Source organism: Taurulus bubalis (genome assembly GCF_910589615.1).
Source record: "Taurulus bubalis genome assembly, chromosome: 4".
NCBI classification, from domain to species: domain Eukaryota; kingdom Metazoa; phylum Chordata; class Actinopteri; order Perciformes; family Cottidae; genus Taurulus; species Taurulus bubalis.
In genome coordinates this window covers 8,864,513-8,885,453 of record NC_136592.1, presented here as the reverse complement: position 1 = coordinate 8,885,453, position 20,941 = coordinate 8,864,513, and the positions used below count along the sequence as shown (strand labels likewise).

The 20,941-nt window shown below is 43.4% G+C and overlaps 2 protein-coding genes across 2 annotated transcripts; one reads left to right on the top strand and one right to left on the bottom strand.

Annotated features, from left to right (window-relative positions):
- Positions 1–605: 605 nt before the first annotated feature.
- On the top strand, positions 606–6,128 carry lysmd2 (LysM, putative peptidoglycan-binding, domain containing 2). Its single transcript, XM_079217097.1, has 3 exons — positions 606–1,046; positions 1,827–2,167; positions 5,422–6,128. Exons 1-3 carry the CDS (start codon positions 801–803, stop codon positions 5,471–5,473), a joined length of 639 nt encoding a protein of 212 aa, XP_079073223.1. The 5' UTR covers positions 606–800; the 3' UTR covers positions 5,474–6,128.
- Positions 6,129–6,399: 271 nt separating this feature from the next.
- Positions 6,400–20,033, bottom strand: scg3 (secretogranin III; the record flags this gene model as incomplete). Its single annotated transcript, XM_079217135.1, has 12 exons — positions 6,400–7,190; positions 9,334–9,423; positions 10,320–10,430; positions 11,196–11,279; positions 15,974–16,090; positions 16,318–16,552; positions 16,642–16,800; positions 17,065–17,207; positions 18,249–18,476; positions 18,599–18,641; positions 18,811–18,863; positions 19,931–20,033. The coding sequence occupies 12 exons, from the start codon at positions 20,031–20,033 to the stop codon at positions 7,072–7,074; spliced, it is 1,485 nt and encodes a 494-aa protein (XP_079073261.1). The 3' UTR covers positions 6,400–7,071.
- Positions 20,034–20,941: the final 908 nt, after the last annotated feature.

The window sequence follows — 20,941 nt, the reverse complement described above, 5'->3', positions numbered from 1 at the left end:
CTTTTATATCTTTTTAAAGCTTTTACTGTGTGGTCTAGGTCTAAAACATGTTATTTGTATGCACGGTTGGTCATGGGACTGTAATTTCCTCTCACAGAGGCCATCCAAAGTGATCCTGCACTTAACAGCTTTGGCTCCAGATGTCACATGCAGGATCAAGTGGTCACAGAGACCTGCTGAATGTTTCCACCCAATGTGAAAGGATCTTTCAAGTCCTACTTAATTATGTGTTACACAAGACTAAAGAGGTAACCATCTGAGTCTTGGCTCTAATGACCTTAAAATATAGCCATATAGTGAGGGACTATTTTAAATATATATATTCAAATATATCTACTTACCTACCTATCTACCTATCTATCTATCTATCTATATGTATATATGTCTGTCTGCCTGTCTATATATATTTATGTCTATAACTTTTCAACAAATGTTCTCAATCATCATATTTGTCTAAGATATTATTCATTATTGTATAGCCTGTAAACAATTGTTAGTCATCATCAAATTCGTCGTGTTATTATGAATTATTTTGAAAGTGTAACCGGAAACGGTGTCTTGTTGTTCCTCCCGGACGTCTGCACGTCGACGTGAGGGTCTATGACAAAAGCTACCCGTGAGGTGGTGGTACTGCTCCCCGAAACATGTCTCTTATCTCGCGGGTTGACGCGCCGAGTCCTACCGGGGATGGGACCTCCCCCGCCGCCTGAACCAGCGACCCACTTCACTGCCGCGGGTCAACCGGAGCGTTCAACCCCGCGGAGGAAACCGGGGCTCTCTATCTATCTAGTCGAGAGAAGATGGCGGAGTTCTCGCCCGTCCTGCCGATGCGGGATGGAGGAGGACGCTTCAGCCAGCCCATCTTCCCTCGGTCCAGGTCCGGTTCCGAGTCCGAGAGCGAGCTGTCTCAGAGCCTGGCCCGGACCAAGATCCGCTCGTACGGGAGCACCGCGAGCGTCACGGCCTCGCTGGGGGAGCGATTCATCGAGCATCGGGTGACGGACAGCGATACCCTGCAAGGGATCGCTCTCAAATACGGCGTGACGGTAAGGTGGCCGCTCGACCACTGCCACGTTAGTGTGTGTGCGCGTTTCACCTGCACGGTGCAGTCCTCGCGAGCAGACCAGAGGAGCCACAACACAACGCGGTGTTTGCTCTGGTTTCTTTGGTCCCGTTATTACAGTCGGTTATTTGGAGCTACAATAAAGTGGAGCCCAGACATGTCTGTCAGCATTCAGTTGTGTGTGTCGGTGTTCCAACAGCTCTTCAGAGATGTTGCGGCAATCCAGCACATTAGGGATGCCTTTTTGAATTTCTCTTCACATTGTGGGAACAGGGCCTCTCTTCTTCATTTCACTTTCATAACACCAGTGAGGTGAAAGGTGGTCACTTTTTTTTTTAAGAGTGCTCAATTAATGCAACGGGATTTATTTATTTGCACAATGGGGGCAGACTGTTTTCTTACAGCAGATGGAGAATGAAAGTTGTGTCAAGTTTGCAAGTTTGTACTTGGCAAAGTGCCCCCTATTGAGTTTTTACTGTAGAGTTTGTCTCCAAAGATGTTTTCATTGCCGACATCATCCTATAGTTACAATGCATGTAGACTATAAAGTACTTTTGTTCACTTGAAAGGAATCAAAAAGGTTGATAGAGTGACTTTGACTGAGCAACTCCATACATTTGTATCAGTGACTCAATATGTAAGGTGTTGTAATCTGACTTGGTCCTCAGGTCCAAACTTTAAAACAAGGAAGGTGATGGCTGAGTCACCGAAATGATACCTTTTTTTTTAACACTGTATGTTTGCTCTCGTCCCGACATGCCAGATGGAGCAAATCAAGAGGGTCAACAAGCTGTTCAGCAACGACTGCATCTTTCTGAAGAACAACCTCAGCATCCCCGTGGCGTCGGAGAAGCGCTCCATATTTAACGGACTGTCTCTGGAGTCTCCCGACGGGGACGGCGAGGCCTCGTTCCCGGGGGCAGAGCTGCCCTGCTTTGTGTTGCGCAACATCGAGGGGTCCTCGCCGGCCCCTTCCCCGCCGCCTGAGAACTCCAAACCCCCCCAGCCAGAGGAGCTGTCCGCCAAAGACTTCTTACACAGACTGGACTTGCAAATCAAACAATCCAAGCAGGCAGCACGCAGGCTGAAGGAAGAGGAAGTAAGGTGAGGTGTCGAGCAACCCCCACCCCTGATCAAAACCACTGCTTATGACCGGTCGGGGCACGCTCATCGCCAGTTATTGTCTTTCTGAATTCAGCTAAGATAGAAAAGTAGCGTCAATCAGCCGGTATTTATTGTGGGTGTGAGGGCTGACTGTTGCTTAGTGAACATATGATGGAGACCTGTCTGTGGCACATTTCTAGTGTTTAATAGACGGGACACATTTGTAAGTTTGGTGAAGTCCAGCATCTGTAGGCCTTTGTCCTGGTTGAAGCTCTGGTTGTTGTTTTTTTGTCACTGCATTACTGTTCACAGCCCAAAAGCACCGGATATAGTTACACTGAGACTGAAGCTCCCTGTAGTGACTGATCTCCGTCTAGTCACTCGGCTGGGCGCAGGAGAAGTTCCTGTTTCTTACTCGCTTTTTCAGATGAGAGTCCGGGCCGTTTGTATATCATTGGGTGAGGTTCCCATTTAATTATATATTCATATATACAACTTCTCCATTCTTGGTCTCCTGAAGTGTTGCTTGCAGTAAAAACCGTGTGATCTCCCCGTCACCCATGCATCATTACCCACCTGACTGTTGCACCTGTGCCCAATATAGTCAAGTCAAGTCAACTTTATTTATCAAAAATACCATATGTGCAAGATGTACAGAAAATTGAAATTACGTTTCCCTCTTTATATAAACTATCACAATAAAATACACAAACTAATGGCTCCTACACTCCCCTTAGTGCGTGGAAGTGCTTGTAAGAAACGAGGCCTCGCCTCTCACCCCTCAGCTCCGTATGGTGACTGTCAGAAATCCCGATCGCCGAAACGGGAAAGTGTAAACGCTCTCACGGAAGGAGGATTGAAGATAGGAATCTGTTGTTGTTATCTTGCCGAACCTGCTGCGCTAGTCAGATGCCACGTTCTGCAACAATCGGATGTTTAGAAGGAGAAGACGTGGCTTGCTGAATCAGGTCTGAGCGCGTCTCCTCGACTCTGCGTGTGGAGACAGAGAGCACTCTGTACGTCTGCTCAGCACTGAGGTAGTGGTGGATGCCTGGCGAGCCCACATCCACTCATGGATAAACGGGAGTTGTTGGCACTATCGGTTTAGTCAGCGCTGAGTCGCACCACACCAGGTTCTTTTAAGACATAGAGAATAAATCGTTTTCCCCACACGTCAGGCTCTCTAAAAGCGTTTTGCTCATACTGCAGTGGCTCCTGTAGCAGCCGTTATGTAAAGTCTCTTCCTGTTGTGGCAGCTGCTCCGGCCCCAGCTGTTCTTTTGTCTCTGATTTCTATTATCACTGCCAGTCTGACACCATGTACCAGAGCTCTAATAGACCTCCAATTCCTCCTGAAAGACTGAGGAGTGTCTCATCGCATTCATCTACAAAACAGTTCATGCCAAATGGTATCCGCAGAATAATTAAAGCATGTAGGATTTCAATCTTTTCCGATATCCTGTGGATTTGATTTAGTGTTATATTAGGATCTTGAATGGAGTAGTAACTTTTTTTTTTTCTTCATGCGAACGAGCCAGAAGAAATCCTCAACGGAATATATTTTATAGTCTTATTAATAAGTAATAAGGATTTGACTGAATTGAAGGACTCTTTATTAACATCATGGGATAAACAGTCATTACTTAGTCCATGTTTGAAAGTCTAATAAGTCAGTTCTGTACATGCTATTCGTCAGGTCAGATGCTATTGTAGTATTTCAGTATGTGACCACTGACTGCGCAACATTTCCATTAAAATGTAGTCACGATGTGTCAGCAACCCTAGACCTGTGTTTTTAGTTTTTTGCAAAGACATGAGCCTGAAAAAAATACGCAAGACAAAGTTTTTTAATGTCTCTGTTCAGAGTCTACCCATCAGTTTCTCTCTAAGTGTTTACCTAGCTACCAACGCCGAGCTTTGTGTTAAGCCTTGTTTCCAGCCACATCAGAGGTTGTCTGTGGAGCTGCTGTGTGTTCAGACGAACACAAGCTCACTGCCTTGTTTCCAGAGTAAACACAGGCCGTACGTCCGTTTGGCTTCCTCCCTCTGATGGAACAAACTGCACACTGGCTGCATGACACTTTTCCTTTGAGAGGACCCTATGTCTTCACGTGTGTCACGGCTTGATCAGCAGCTATGATATCGCTGCATGCATTTACATTATGAAGATTTGTTTCGCTGGAAGTCGTGGCCACATTCATGCAACTTGCTTTTTAAGCTTCCAAAGACGTCTTTCCTGTCACTTAAGTTTATTTTTCTCGTTCAACAACTTTACGGAGTCATTCTGAGGGCTCATAAAGAGAAAGGATGGTACGGGAAATAGGGTGAGAAAAGAAGCACAGACTTTTAACACCTAAAACTGTGTTCGAGCCAAATTCGATGAAGGAAACAAGATATGAGTCACAACAAGTAGTGAATTAAAATGTTATGTTGTTGAATATGTATATACATATCCCCAAAATAGCCATAATATAATAGAAGGTAGACCGATTGATAAAGAGTTATTTTGAACTCTTTGGCTAATCAAACGTTTATTGTGAACATCCAGATGCTCAGGGACTCTTTGAGTAAATTGAAAGAGAGTTACTTATAAATATAACTATCTTTCCTCTATTTCAATTGCTGCCTTTTTTGGTCAGTCTAATTACCTTTCTTTTTTCTTTTTTATTCAACAAACAATTTGCTGCATTCTCGCAGTATAATGAAAGCGGCAAAAAGGCAGAATGAGTACACTTCATTTTATTCATCTCAAGCGATGTGTTGTCGCATGTAGTTTTTTCACATAAAGTGCAACCCTGTTTTTAAATGACTGATCCTGTCATCCCTCAGGATGTTTTCACGTCACGAAGAAGAATATAATGTATAAGTCTAGACTCTAGAGCAATGTACAGTAGCACTAAAGAAAACAAGAGTTCCTCTCGTTTTAGGAATGTGTTGAGGCGTACATCTCAAAGAGAGTCGCCAGTTGAAGTTGAACTTCAAGACTAAGCTGCAGACGTTGATGTGTTGTACTGAGAGGTCAGATGAGCCCTGAACCCTGACGGACAACAATACGGCTGCTTGCTTGGCCTCATCCATTATTAACGCACGGTGCGCTCACCTCGTCACTGTTGCAGTTTAGCAGAGGGAGATGGAGAGAAAGAGGGGAAAGGCGTTAAAGAGCACGTGTGCGACTGTATTACAATGAGTTTCCACTGTGGGAAAACGTCCCAAAAACCTATAGGTTATCTGTCTTTTTCTTTTTCTCATTGGCAGGAACGATATGGAGGACTACACGGCCCCCACAACGTCGTATCAGGAGATATAAAGGACCCGTCCGTTTTCTGCAGGCACACCACATTGCTTTTTTCTTTTACCTTACTTTTCTCTTTACCGTTTTGCTTTTACCAAACCACGTTAAACAAGAATGTCATGTTTGCCTTTTATTTATTGATATGGAACTATTGGATGTATACGATGGTTCTTGTTTAGGACAGTTTTACAGCTCGGAGGGTTTGATATAAATGCCGTCCAGGGACACGTGCCCATCCACTCATCATATGCTTCTGAAGCTACTGTACAGAACCCACCTGAGACACACACACACACACACACACACACACACACACACTGCTAAGCAATTCCAGAGGGATTAGCTTGTTAAAGTTGCTAACCACTTCTGTGCTAAATCCCCTCCTATAATAGCATCAACTGAAAGTATGCACAGGCCTTCCTCATCAATGTTTACCCTGTACGAGCTCACCCCAAACCGAAGCGGCGGATGGACTCGAGCCTTTGAACACGTTCCCTTTTGCCTCATTCAAGCTTTGGTCTTTGGGCGGGAAACAGAAGAGACTGCTCTATTTTCTTTTTTTTGAAGTGTGAATGCATTATTTATGTGTGGAGAACTGTCGGTTACAGCTGTTTTATTGTACTTTAAAAATGCTATTGGTTTTATTTGGAGAGAATAAATGTGTAAGCAAACCAAACATGAAGCTCTCGTGTGTTTTCATGACCAGGTTCGTGTAAGCCTGTGGACGTCAACTATAGGTGTTTGGTTTGTTTTGGGGGAGGGTGGGTGTTTACACCAGTGCTGCTTCGTTGTAACATTTAGGTACACAGGTAAAGAAAAGGCAAAGTTTTAATTGCTTTTAAACTTTAGGAAAAAATCACAAATATTTACATTTAAAAATACTTATCTTGAGGCTCTACAGAGATGGAAATGTTGAACTCATAGAGACATGCAGAGAGCATTAGTGGTACAAACGGGGGCCCCTTAGTGGGCCCCTAGAAGAATTACAGCAGAAGATAACAGAAGTACGTAGATCACTGACATGATGCACAACAAATATTTTTTTTGGTAAAATAAAAAGCAAGATTACATAGGGACCTTACATGTACACTGGAAAAAGGAAATATATTAGGCTAAATCAGGTTACACTGAATGAGTACACTTTGATATATGTGCATTTTGCTGCAAAAAAGTATATTGGAAAAGGTTGACAAAGCTATGGCATCATACTCTCAAGACATTCATTTCCCACAGGAGTCAGGTTGAAGTAAACGCTAGCATTTAGTTGGACATGTGAGGTGGTTACATAAAATACTTTGATTTCTCTCTCAATAATATTCTCAGGATTATTACTCTGCGATTTTGGCGTGCAAATATAATCAGGTAGCTATAAAGAATCACTTTACTGTTTTGTTGATAGTTTTATTAAATCCCTTCTCTTGATACATTTTGGGAATGTCTGGGAGGGTTAACAAGTTCCCCTAAGCAGGTAGTGAATACACAGTACATACTTTACCATGCCATGGGAAATAACTGTAAGGAGTCAGGGCTTTGTTTGAGATGTTAAGGTCAGATTCAGTCCTGTGTTGTAGGCCAGAGGGTTAGGGAGATGGGGGGGGGGGGGGGGGGCAGCGTTACAGGCTGCTGTAGATCCTCTTGATGGTGTCGCCCTCATCCTTAGCCATGATGCCCTTCTGAATGTAGGAGTCAACCTGCTGGTCCATGAAGTCCTTCAGTTTGGACAGGTCATAATCTGGAAAGAGAGGCAGAAACAAAGGATTGGTTAATATAATCTGAGATTCGAAGAGCAAGATCGAGAGGCCAAGTGGTCGGTAGGATAGATCAGACATTAAACTTCTTAAAACGGCACACCCAAACAAACCATAATCTGGTGCGGTGGTTCATTATCAAGGAGGATTAAGGTCAGAGTGAGCCTGCGGTTGAGAAGATACACATAGATAATAAGTAGGTCGAAAGATCACAGCGTGGAACGTAAGTGCCAAGTTGTAGAATTCAATTTAAATTCAATGTAATTAGTTACAAACAAACTCACTCAAATACAAAAGAAATAGGTTTTTGAAGCACCCTTTGTAATCACCTTGCTCTCGACAAGTCATTGTCAGAGCACCATACGGCCGCAGCAGGAGGAGGCTATATTTAGAGATGAACACCTCTATTATCCATCATGGTAACAAATGAGTCTCAGAAAGCAAGCAAACATCTGCTGCACCACTTCTCCCTGCTCTCACGGACTCGTCCGAATAACAAGGGGGGAGTCCCACAACATCCTCCTAATGACATTCCTAACAGCAGCAATGTATTGCGTTGCCTCAAGACACAGTTGCCCTGCGGACGACACACATGACGTGTGCCAGGGATTAGCTGAATGAGATTAGAGACGCAGCGCGCCGCTTCTCTCAATCTTGGCCGAAAGGAGCTGAGAGCCAAAGCCAGGATGTCGACTCTGTGTCCGTCTGCTCCTCTGGCTAATCTGTGTGGTGTGTGGGCGTAAACACACACACACACACACACACACACACATTGAAACAGACACCCACGCACAAAGTCCGCTGAGATTGTGCTAATGGATGCTTCTGGTATCGAGTGAACACAGTAAATGGCCCGTCGCCCACTCAGTTTCTATGACACTGTTTTTTGGTTGCAAAGGCTTTTGTCGTCCTCCAGCTGTACTTTCTAGAAGAGAAGTAATGAGTGAATAAGGATTAGGTTTGATGTGGTACAACGTAGTGTATTATTATTCTCTCTGCTGAGTGCCACTGAGGGAAAATGAGGTGCTCTTAGGGGCCACATTTGCTCAGTGTGAGCGTGTCTGCTATCTGTCCCACTGCCCAGATCCCGAGGGGCAGGCGGGGACGCCCCTGTTGTCCCAGACAACCAGTCCACGCACCAGAATGCTAATGAAGTGTCCTACATAGAGCCTGCTGGAGATGAGCACTGAACAAAACTTCCCTGCTGCTCCGGCCCCGCTGCTCCGGACACTGCAGCACTATAAACTCAGCGCTTCTTCGGGGGTTTTAAGATGCGGACAAGAATCTAGGTCAACCTTTGCTTGCTTCTCTGTCTTTTGACTGTTTCTCTGACTCACCAGTGGTTGAATCACTTATTGATCGGCTCAGATTAGAGCAGGCCACAGAACGTTAGCAGTGCAATGTACTGAGATGATCAACAGTGGGCCGATGGCTTGGATGATGAGAACTCATTAACATTTCATTCTCTGCTGCTTAATCAAGCATCACTGGACATCCGTTTTACAGCGTGGAGAGCCACACAGCAGACGAGTGCACAGTTTCCACAGCTCTGCAGACTGTATGGTGAGCTTTCTGGGTCACATGCTGCGTCTTTATGAATGCTGACAGTTACAGGATGGGGGGAGGCACACTCAGCAACACTGTAAATCCATAGACATGAGCATTGATGACAAAGAGGTGTGGGTCTCTTCATGGCTTTTTTTCTTTTTTGTGGGTTGTTGTTGATAGACATAATCACGAACTAGGTTCAAAATCTAAGTCGACATCTCTTTTTCACACGTGCTCAAATTGCATGCACAAATATTGAGGAACAGGGAGAAGGGAATACATGAATAGACATTTGTCTCGGAAAAAAAGAAAGCAGCATCGGGAGTAATTAGAACGGACTCATCTAGAATTATCCATATTCATGGGTCTGGAGTGAAGCATCATTCCTGGTTGCCCAATCTCATTTTACTTGCAAATTGAGGCCAACAAAAGAGACTTCAAATTTTCTGTACGCCAGTGCGTCGCCTCAGACGTGTCTGTGACCTGCACAGTTTAGTGACGGGACGAGGGTTTAAAAATCAGGATTTCTTTTTTTTCTGATTAAAACTCATAAAGCATAAATTGGAGTGTGTGTCTCACCATCTTTGCCCTCTTCTTTGTCGTGTTTCTTTAACCACTCAATGTTCTTCCTGATGGCCTCCAGATAAGTCTCTGACTTGCCAGGCTGGTCTGGTGGGAGATGGAGAAAAATTAAGAAAATGACAACATTTTCATGAAGCAAGACGTTATGCTTGAACTTCTATTGTAATTGGAGAACACTGACAGCCAGGATTTTACGTTCATATTAAAGGTAATATGAAGACACGTTTTTGTATTGCTCAGGTCCAAAAAATACCCACTCAATGTAGAAAAGTGGTAGCTGTGATAGGTGATGATATCTACAGTTTGGGATTCAAATGGATAATACGCACAAATCAAGATCAGATTATTGCCTCAGATTATAGTTGGATTATAATGCATGCCCCTAATTTTCCCATTATATTATGCAACTCAATCTAGCATAGATTTCTGTTGACATTGCGCAGGATTCATGTCATTTCCTGCTGAAAAGAATGTCCTGGTGGTAATCCCGCTCTATGTTCCGTTTTGATTTTCCTTTTTATGCCCGCTTGCGTGTGAGTGTGTGTGGATTAGACTGACGAGTGTGTACAGTACAGTGTACAGGGACAGAGAATAATGGCAGCTGTGACTAGCTTTCCTGGGAGTGTTATCGGACTGGCCTAGTTCAGGGACTTAACTATGATTGGCCTTGACTACACAGTGCTGTTTACTTCCTGTCAGCCCTGATGAGTCCAAACAAGAGGTCTGGTATGGTCTCGGCCGTTACGTTCAAACGCATTTGGGAATCTGCTATATTTGAGAATTCTGCATTTATTTGGGACATTTGACACAGAAGACACAATAAAATCTTGATGCAAAAAAACAGTCACGCAGAGGGACAAGGCACATTGTTTAGCATTTTTTAGGGGCAAAATTGTATCAAATAATTTTAGCGAATGATCAAACGACTAAACAAAAAACTATTCATGTTTCCTCTGGTCATCAGAATTGGTTAGTGGACTGACTGGTCTCAGTGGATGGCTGCTCCTCTTTGGTTGAGTCTTTCAGGTTCTCATACTCCTTCTGCATCTTGGCGGCCTCGGCCTTGGTGTTGTCTTCCTCGTCCAAAGTCTTTCCTGCAGCAAACAAACAGTACATGGAGCATGACATCGTGTTGCCCAGTTGCTGCTACAGATACTTACAGCAATAGTTAAACTTGTTTAGGAAATACACTTGTTAGCTTTCTTGCAAAGGCTAATAAACATGTTGAATATTTTGTGTGTTATCTGTACAAAAACTGAAGTTTAAAAATTATAATAAAAACACTGTGAGCAGCGACTACCTCGAGACTCAAATGTACATTTATGATTTGTTTGTAGTGACTAAACAAAAGAATACATGTTTGTTTTTTTGCCTTTAGAGATGTTGGTAGGTAGATTTTCTTATCTTCTGACTGAGCCAGGCTAGCTGTTTGCCCCTGTTTACAGTCATTATGCTAAGCTCATTTTCCCGGCAGTAGCCTTATACATGTGCAGATTTGAGAGTGGTATTGATGTTCTTATCTAATTCTCTGCCAGTGAGCAAACCAGCATATATTTCCAAAAAGCCAAACTATTCATTTGGAGGTCAATTCAACCTCCCAGAATCTGCTTATAAAGTTTAGTTCCACATCTTTCTAGGATAGTTTTGTAAAACTTGAAAGTTTAAAAACACTTTAGGGGTGTTCCCAAAGGGTTTTTGTTCATTAACAAACTATATTTTAAACCATAAATGACACAAACAAATGTGCCTATACTTGCATTCAGCCTTCACAGAGCCTAACATACTAACTAATAATACAACAATAAAATTATTCTATTGATCTTTGATATGATTGGAGGATAACTTGTGAGGCTGATTACCGTTGAGTCCGGTGAAGTCAGGAAGCCCGAGAGCCTTGCCCAGCTTGTTCTTGGTCTGCATGGCTATCATTGCGTCCAGGTTCTCTGCAGGCGGATGAAATGGGCCAAACATTTACTAAAGATTTGATTAGCATTGCAACGTCAGTTCACTCAATGAATGAAAATCTCTTAACCGTTTCAAAGTCCCACGCTGTTCCTGTGTGACTCAGAGGGTAATTAACATTAGAAAAGGGTTTATTCAATTATTGAAATGAAGATTCAAGAGTTTGACGGTAGTCATAATAGAAAGTCCTGTTCTATTCCACCATCATTTTCAATAATTTAGTCTGAATACATTATTCCTGTAACAACTGTGATCATACTATGTTTTCAGTAGAAGAACAGGAATAATGTATCTAAAATGTAGCCAAACAAGCACATTTATTTTGGGAGTTATAGTTCATTTGTCATAAATGTGTGTTTCCCAACAAGATTAGAGAATATACAAGACCCCAAATCAGCCTTGGAATAACAAAAACAGATCATATGGCTGAAGTTAAGTGTCAACTGATCCTCTCTGGATTAACTAAGCGGTAAACATTACGCTCAAAAACAGAGGGAGCAGATGTTCTGGGGATACACAGCCCAGAGATCAGCTGGAGTTTCATCCTCTATATCAAGTTCTGCTCACACTTTACTTTGAGTCCCCCTGTTTAGCAATAGACGCACCATCTAAGCACTAACACATGCTTTAATGTCGTTGCAAGCAGCGATGACCTAATGCACAGCATTTGCCAGCAATTTCTCCTATAAAGACACATTTTCTATAAACACAACTGTGTTTCACTATATTATCATTCCTTATCTGTTCATGCACCAGTCTCACGTGACACTCACATCTGCTGATATCTATATTATTGTGTGTTACAAACCATTTATTACATTTCTACATATGCTAGGGCTTATAAATGCTAAATAGGGGGACTTAAAGTAAAGCACAGCACGATTTTGGTCATTTACTTGAAGAGGTTATTAGAGATGTGGATATTACGACGCAATAGAGAGACCGGAGAAACAGGAAGCCTTGATTTTAGCGCCGTGACTGAGCATCGAGGAGCCGTACAGATTTCCTCTCTCATCTGCGTTCACTCGAGCCTCTTTTTAATTTCTTATTATCTAAGCATCTCTCTTGCACTCTTTGTGCATTCAAGCTGCCTCCTCCCACCTGTAGCTCAGTGGAAGCCCATCATGTTTTCCCTTTCCCTCTGCCCACACAAACCCACACGCACAAGCACGCCATCTTTCTTCCTCCCCTTATCTCTCCATCTGTCTTGGGGCCTGTTTCACCCGATTAGCGTTGATCGACAGGTCCATGTGTATTCAGTTGTGTACCTGGGTGACTCTTTGTGACTCGCATCACAGCCAGTAGAGGGTGGGGGTGGGGGGAGGCAATTACTCGTTGCTAGGCGATAGCAGAATTCCGTCCTATTATCTCCTCACAAACTATACGACATAAAGGGTTGTCTAGGAAACCTGTCTCTGTTTTATACTGGTGTGTGACGTCAGCGGTGGTCATTTGTTCCGCTGTGAGAGACAACCAGGTGCTGAAGGTCATCTGAAAGGGTAATGATTCATCCGTATGACGTCAGACTTCGATAGTTGATAACAGCTCTTATCCTGGCACACAATGCAGACTTCTTCTAGTTCGCTACAAATTATATTTCTCATCTGCGTTAAGACGAGTGGAGAAACAGCGTCTGATTAATCATTGATGTCATTCTTTGTGTTGAAGCTTCTCAAAGATAAGGATCGGCTGCCTTTCTGTGTGTTATATGAACAACCTTCTGTTTTTTTAACTGTTGAATTGAAAAATAAGCAGCTTGAAGACATCACATGACTCTTTAAACTTCAGATGGGCATTTTTTTCATAAGTCAAATGATTGGAAGACAAAGGAAAACACAATTGATCTTGCTGCCCTAGATGAGACCACGTATGCCGAGCTGACGGTAATCCTTTCCCATGTAAAACGTTTTTTTTACATACAACTGAGAGAGAGGGAGAGAGAGATGTTGGGTCTTGGGTTTCCTGAGGCTCACAGCTGTCCTTACAGGTGGCTGACCTTACCAATGTGATGGGCAGCCATAAAAAACAAGCCTGGTTTTATAGGGCGCCCCTGACACTAATCTGTCAGCGCAGGCTTCACACTCCACCGCACTGGCTGATTGGGAAAATTAGCTCGGCTTGACACACTTGGAAGACGAGGAAAACGCACATTTATATAAACCCACAGGATGAGAAATGCATATGCATTCGTCGGCTAATGAAATGGATGGATTGAAGCTTGGATATGAGATCTTTCATCCACATGTAAGCCACACGTACATAAGGCTGTTCAACATGATTGGAATCAATATCGCATTATCAATAATATACGTATGAATATATATATATACTGTATATAATGTGATACGGCAAATGTCTGCTAAATAAGATTCTTGAAAGCACTCAACTGTGGTCTACTGTAACGCGTTTCATTGGCTAAACTCTTCGTTAAATGTAAAACAAAAAACATTTTTTTGTTAGTTTAGTTAACATTTGCTAAGGCAAGGCAAGGCAAGGCAAGTTTAGTATAGCACATTTCAACAACAAGGCGATTCAAAGTGCTTCACATAAAACCATTAAAAGCATCAAAACATAATGCAGATTTAAAAACAGTTAAGAAAACATTAAAACAGTCAAAAAACAAAATAAAAGTAGAAAAAGCAACTTAAAAAATAAAAGTTGAATAGAAGTTGCAGTGCAGTTTAAGAAATAAAATGCAGTAGTGAGATGCAGTAATTGAACCTGGTTCAGTTAAAGGCAGCAGCAAACAGAAAAGTCTTCAATGTGGACTTAAAGGAGCTGAGGGTCTCAGCAGACCTGCAGCTTTCAGGGACCTTGTTCCAGATATGTGGAGCAGAAAAGCTGAACGCTGCTTCTCCATGTTTAGTTCTGACTCTTGGAACAGAAAGTAGACCCGTCCCAGACGACCTGAGGGGCCGGAATGGTTCATAAGGTAGCAGTAGATCGCAAACGTACTTAGGCCCTAAACCATTCAGTGCTTTATAAACCAGCAGCAGGATTTTAAAGTCAATTCTTTGTTTGACAGGGAGCCAGTGCAAAGACCTCAGAACTGGAGTGATGTGATCCACTTTCCTGGTCTTAGTGAGGACTCGAGCTGCAGCGTTCTGAATCAGCTGCAGCTTTCTGATTGACTTTTTACAGAGGCCTGTGAACACACCGTTACAGTAGTCAAGTCTACTGAAGATAAATGCATGGACACGTTTCTCCAGATCCTGTTGAGACATAAGTCCTCTAACCCTTGATATATTCTTCAGGTGGTAGGAGGCTGATTTTGTAATTGTCTTGATATGGCTGTTCAGGTTGAGGTCTGAATCCATAACTACACCTAGATTTCTGGCTTGGTTTGAGGTTTTTAACATTAGTGATTGAAGCTGAGCGCTGACTTTCAATCGTTCGTCCTTGGGACCAAAAACAATTACTTCTGTTTTATCTTGATTAAATTGAAGAAAATTCTGGCACATCCAGTTATTGATTTCTTCAATGCATTTAGCCAGCCCTTGTATGGGACTATAGTCCCCTGGTGATATAGTTATGTAGAGTTGTGTGTCATCTGCATAATTATGATAACACACTTTGTTGTTTTTCATAATCTGAGCCAGTGGAAGCATGTAGATGTTGAACAGAAGAGGCCCCAGTATTGAACCTTGGGGAACGCCACATGTCATCCTAGTCAGCTCTGATGTGTAATTAGCTACCGACACAAAGTATTGTCGGTCCTTCAAGTAGGATTCAAACCAGTTAAGTGCTGCGCCAGAGAGTCCTACCCAGACTTTCAGTCTGTCTAGTAGTATGTCATGATCAACCGTGTCGAATGCAGCACTGATATCCAGTAATACTAACACTGAGATTCTGCCACTGTCTGTGTTTAAGTGAATGTCGTTGAAAACCTTAACAAGAGCAGTTTCAGTACTGTGGTGCTGACGAAAGCCGGACTGGAAGACATCGAAACAGTTATTTTTGGCCAAGAAGTTGTTCAGCTGTTGAAAAACCGCTTTTTCCATTATTTTACTTAAGAATGGGAGGTTTGATATTGGTCTATAGTTTTTCAATATTTCGGGGTCTAAACTAGCCTTCTTTAGAAGTGGTTTAATAACTGCAGTTTTTAGGGCTTGTGGGAAGACACCTGAGAGAAGGGATGTGTTTACAATTTGTAAAAGATCAGCGGTCATGCAGTGTGAAATATTTTTGAAAAAGTGTGTTGGTCGAATATCCAAGCAGCAGGAGGATGTGTTCAGATGTTGTATAATGTCTTCTAGGCTAAGAATAATTACTTTAGACAACATCGTTTTGTAAAACAATGACATAATATGATCATAATTAAATGTATATAAATGAGGTACAATCATTTGTTTAAAGTAATCTGAAATCAGGGTGAGCTAATATGGAACTTTTTAGGGGTCTTTGTCCCGGACCTTTTAACCACGTCATGACTGGAAAAGGCTAATAAGTCAAGATTATTTTGTCAAACTAAAATCTCCAAACTCAAGAAGGAACTGTCACACTAAAGTTATAATAGCAGCAAAGTATTGCCCTGCCCAACGTGTACATAATGTTATTTACCACAAATGCAGTGCGTTCTTCAATGACAGCAGCATCCACTACACGATTCTCCCGTTCCGGCATTGAACTGCATCAGGCTATCGATAAACAGTGCTGGTAATGGGTTACGTCTTACCCAGATAGGACACGCCCTCCTCCGGCGTAATGGTGCCGTACTTCACCATCATCTTCACGAAGTCGATCAGCGTCTTCATGATGGTGATCAATGTCTCTCTCTCCTGGGCGTCTTGATCTGCAACGGCAAACCGGAGAACAGATCTGGCATCAGTGCTCTCTATTCGCGTTAATTGGCCACCATGGGCGTTAATGCTACCACATGGCGTTTGACTGTGGGGGTCGTGAAGATGGGACTATAAATAATTAGCTAGGAGGACAGAACAAGCGGGAACAATATCGCCACGACAACTGGAACTTCTCTCTTTGGATGCTGTGAAACATTGATTTGTAAACTCTCTTCACCTGAGTCGAGGCTCCTGAGCAGACGGTAGAAGTTGGGGAAGTACTGCAGGTCCTGGAGCCCGTCTTCGGGGCTCACCTCGTTGCCCTCCTCCGTGTCTTTGTCCCAGGTCTTGGCGGCCGTGTCGCCCCCTTCTTCTTCTGCATCTCTGTCCACCTCGTCCTCAACCCCATCGCCGTTTTCTTCCTCTTCCTCCTCGTCCTCGTTGTAGCGACGCCTGGGTGGCTTCCACGTGTTCTGGGGATGCCAGGTTTTTTGTTGTTATGATCGTCATTCATATTGGTACCACCCTTACTATCGCTGTACCTTATTCACAGGTATTTTACCTTGTTAGCGTCTGAGCCCTGGTCGTCCTGCTCGCCCCTGGTTTCTTGCTCGTTGCTGTCGATGTCCTCAATCTCGTTGTTCTTGGCGTTTTTGGTGATGAGATCCTGGAGAGCCTCGGCCACCTGGTACTCCAGAGTATCTGCCTGGCTGTCCGTGATCTACAGAGGCGGAAAAAAAAAAAACAGACAGACAAATGTGCTGTGAGGCGTGGTAAAACAGAACAGGGTGCGCCGACCATGAACCTCTATGTGTCACATTATTGATTGCTGTCACAGAGAGAACCATCTCAGGGGGCGATTTGGACAAAGCACAATTCACACATGTCTTCCAAAGGGGTGCAGCGAGAGACAGGGAGATCCTGCTGAGTAAATGTCAAACCACACACTGTGCCAAATGGAACGACGTACAAACTCAAAACCTACCAGCCCCAGTTTGAGCAGTTTCAACACGATCCTGTCGAACACCCCTCTGTCGTCCTCCTCGTAGATCTTGTTTGCGATCTTCTGGACGATGTCCTCTGCTGTCAGCGGGGTGCCGTCGACCTGGCGGAAACTCTCTGGGTCATCTGGGAGGAGGAGATGACACATGTTATCATTTGTAACTGTCTAATAGCTGCATGTGGGTATAAAGCAGCTGTTTATTCCTCAATATATTCTTAAATATGTTTTTCTACTTTCCCCCCCGTAAAAGATTGAATGACGGTTGCTTTCTCCCTTCTCCACTCCGTAGAAATGAACAAGAGTTGTCAGTAATAAATGATTCGCCCCCTCCTCTCCGAATATTCAACTTCTCCATACCGGCGCTACGGAATAAGAAATGTGCAATTGTTACAGCTTGACTCTTACATAACAGTCCCGGCTGCTTCCCAAGGTCCACGCACAACAAAAATAAGCAGTCCGGAATACGTTTTGCCCGTGTTGGCGAGTTGAATCACCAGTGTTGGATTTTACCTATTTTTATCTCACTCCAGGAAATAAGAAATTAAATCCTGCCTGCACTTGCCAAATCTAGATGTAGCGTAACCTGACGAGCTGCTTGTTATTGCCGGGCCGACCGCATGAATCGATGAAGTGTAGCACTCAGCACTTTGTGTCTGAGTCACCTCGCCTCACAGACTCTGCTTTATGCTGATCATTTGGGTCGCATTACATGCGTACACAGAGAAATGTGTGCTGATCTGTGAGATCTATTGAGACTCAAAATCCATGCAGATACCAGCAAATGATCGGATTTTCAGAGAATTCAAGATGTGCGGTCGTTGTCTACATGTATTTAAAAGTCTCCTGTGAATAGAAGAAGCTGGTACACAAACCCAGCATAAGCTTTCACAACTGCAGTGTCTGAGAGGGAGAGGATAATCTTTCTCTCTCGTGTGCACGTGTCCTGTCTTTGATTATTTCTCTCTGTCTCTGCTCATCCCCATCACACGCACACACGTGTTTCCTCTGCCTACTCTTTCTTAAAATGTCTGCCCGGTGGCCTGTCAGCGACAGACAGGAGCATGCGGCATGAGGCCTGCCGTTGGTGACGGGGGCAAAAGTCGCGTTGGGCAGCTAACCCACTGCGCCTTTTCTGAACGATGCTGACAGGTGACAGGTGTGCGTACCCTGGTACTTGCCATCATCCATCCCGTTCTTGGTGGAGTCGTAGTCCTCAGCCAGACGCCGGCTCTTGGTCGTGTCTGATTCATCTGGGACATACTGGTCCTCCTTCTTGGGTGGCACCTCTGTGGTTTCCATGGATTTCTGGCCGTCCGCCAGCGACTTCAGCACAGTGAGGTCGTCGAGGTCCTGCTCTGACTCTGCGTCCTTGGAGGCCGTGGGACGCTTGCTCTCTGAAAGACAGCAGGGACAGAATGACCAGACACACAAGTGGAGATGAACTCCTCTCACATGAATGTGAAGCGCTGCAACATGAAACCGGAATTAATTGATTGGCAGCGAGGTTTCCTCTTACCCGCTGACTGTACTGCAGCCTTGACGCTGTCCGCCTCAGCAATCTGGGGAAATGACAAACATTACACTAATAATTTCCACTCAGGATATAAGCTCTGATTAATAATGTTTGCTGGGCTAATTCCTTCCTTGTTTGACAAGTGACCATAAAGCCCATTTGGCCGGATATTGGATGATAAAATTAGCTGTGAGACATGGAGAACGAGAGCTTACCTGCTCTTCTAGTGGTCTTTCTTCTGTCAACTGTCTGTTGTACACAGTTTTACCTGGAACAACAACAACATTTAATAATAATTTAACACTTGTATGCAGAATCAGATTTCTTAGGTCACAAATGTGAATTGCTCATAGATAAATCTGCTTTTCAACAAAACTCTTAACAAGATAATATACTTCTATAAAAGGTGTCACTTTTTCTTCTTCTTGTCATTTGACTACATTTGTATCTTACAGATGTATGTGATCGTTTCTGCACTCTCAACTCACCATGCACCGCAGAGGCAGACCTTAATCGGATTATCAAACAAAAGATTAAACTGCGGCGAAAATAGCCCACAAGCGGCCATAACATGCGAGCGGGCGTCGTTGAACGCACCGCCAGTCACTGCTGAGCTGCAGCTCAACTTTAAAGGCACTGATGTTTGCTCTATTCTGTTAGTCCAGCGGGTCCATAGAGGAACGAAACCAAGTGATCTGATTACAATGAGAATTAAATGAGAATATGTGGTTTCACTGCTACTCTGTGGCGGTTAACTGAATAGATATATTTGAGTTGTGGACCAAACAAGACGTTTGAGGACGTCGTCGTGGCTTTGAGAAACACTGATCGACACGTTTCACTATTTTCTGATGGACCAGATAACTGTTTGATTTATAGAGAAAACAATTGACACATTAATTAACAATGAAGTTAATTTCAGCCCTATATAAAACCTACACACAAAGATAGGAGAAAATAAAAATACCGATAAGATAATAACCCTTTAAATTACCTGTACCGAGGTGGACAAGGTGCAATCAACTAATTGCATTTCTCTGCAGATATTCATATGCTTTTCAATGATTAGATCAGTATACTATTAAATCCAAGATAACCGTGTAGTATCTTCTCTATTTTAATTTCAGGCGCCATGTGTCCTGAACAGTATGGATCGTATTGCACTTTGTGGCGTTTTTTTAATCTCCTTTTGTAACCACTGACTTCCTCAAGGACATTTTTAAATACCATATATACATTATTAAACATATTAGCCTATTGCAAAAACAATCTTTCCATTGCAAGATTACTAAAAATGCGTGTCTACCGCACGGTTAGAGGCGATGGCCAACTCACCATCCGCTGAGGCTGTCGGTGTGGGGAAGGCAGATATCTGGCTTACTACATTCAGGGCTAGAAGCTGGAAAAGGACAAAAAGGCCGACGTATTTTGACGCCATCCTAAAATAAGCTGTCTCAGAGTGTCCGGGAGGAAGATATAACCTGGCCGTCAAAGTGCTGAATGTGTGGACAGCTCCGCTCCGCTTCGCCCGGTCGCTGGTGCTGAAACTGCTTCGGAGGCTGCGCCCTGGAGCACCCAGTGTGTGTGTTGCCCCTGCTTCCCCTCCGCTGACGGAGGGGCCTCCTGAGCCAATCAAAACACTCTGTGTCCACAGCTCTAACGTGATTGGTTGTAACCCAAATACAAGGCGGACCTAAGAGCCGAAGTCCCGCCTTCTCCCACTGGGTGCTTGCGTAGGTTAGCAGGTGGATCCCATGCTAGCTGTTAGCGTGCTAGCTGAAGTGTGCTCCTCGTAGGGGGCCCAAACAGAGCGCGCGCACACGGGCCCAGGGACTCTAGGTGGCGCTGTTTCTATATGGTGACAGTTACCCAAACGTACACTCCTCTCCATAGTACCAGAAAGCATACACCATTGTTCTTTTGCTACAAAACAAAAAAAAGAAGAGCCGTGAAAACCAATTCTTTGGAATTATTCTTCCAAATTCATCTTGCCTGTGAATAAAAAAAAAATGCATGATGTCACTTCTTAAAAAACCCTTATAGCTAAATAAAGCCAGTAGTTGGAGCTTAAAACCCTTATAACAGATGATGATGATGCTGACTAATTTAGTGGTCCCATCCACCGGTTATAAAGTTGCACTACATTTTGTCATCATTATTGCCTTCATTTTCAAACGTATGTCCATTTCCCTTAAAAGGAAAATGACAAAACGAGTTTACAATGGCACCATTGAATAATTCGGAAAAAGTAATGTGGGTACAAGATAAGATAAGATATTTCTTTATTAGTTCCCCAGTGGACATTTGCAGGATTACAGCAGCAGAGGGTACAGTGCACACAAGAAA

Coding starts and splice junctions, on each gene's coding strand:
- lysmd2 (XM_079217097.1), top strand. CDS start 801: ATGGCGGAGTTCTCGCCCGTCCTGCCGATGCGGGATGGAGGAGGACGC. Junction 1,047..1,826: donor CTCTCAAATACGGCGTGACG/GTAAGGTGGCCG, acceptor CCGACATGCCAG/ATGGAGCAAATCAAGAGGGT. Junction 2,168..5,421: donor CTGAAGGAAGAGGAAGTAAG/GTGAGGTGTCGA, acceptor TCTCATTGGCAG/GAACGATATGGAGGACTACA.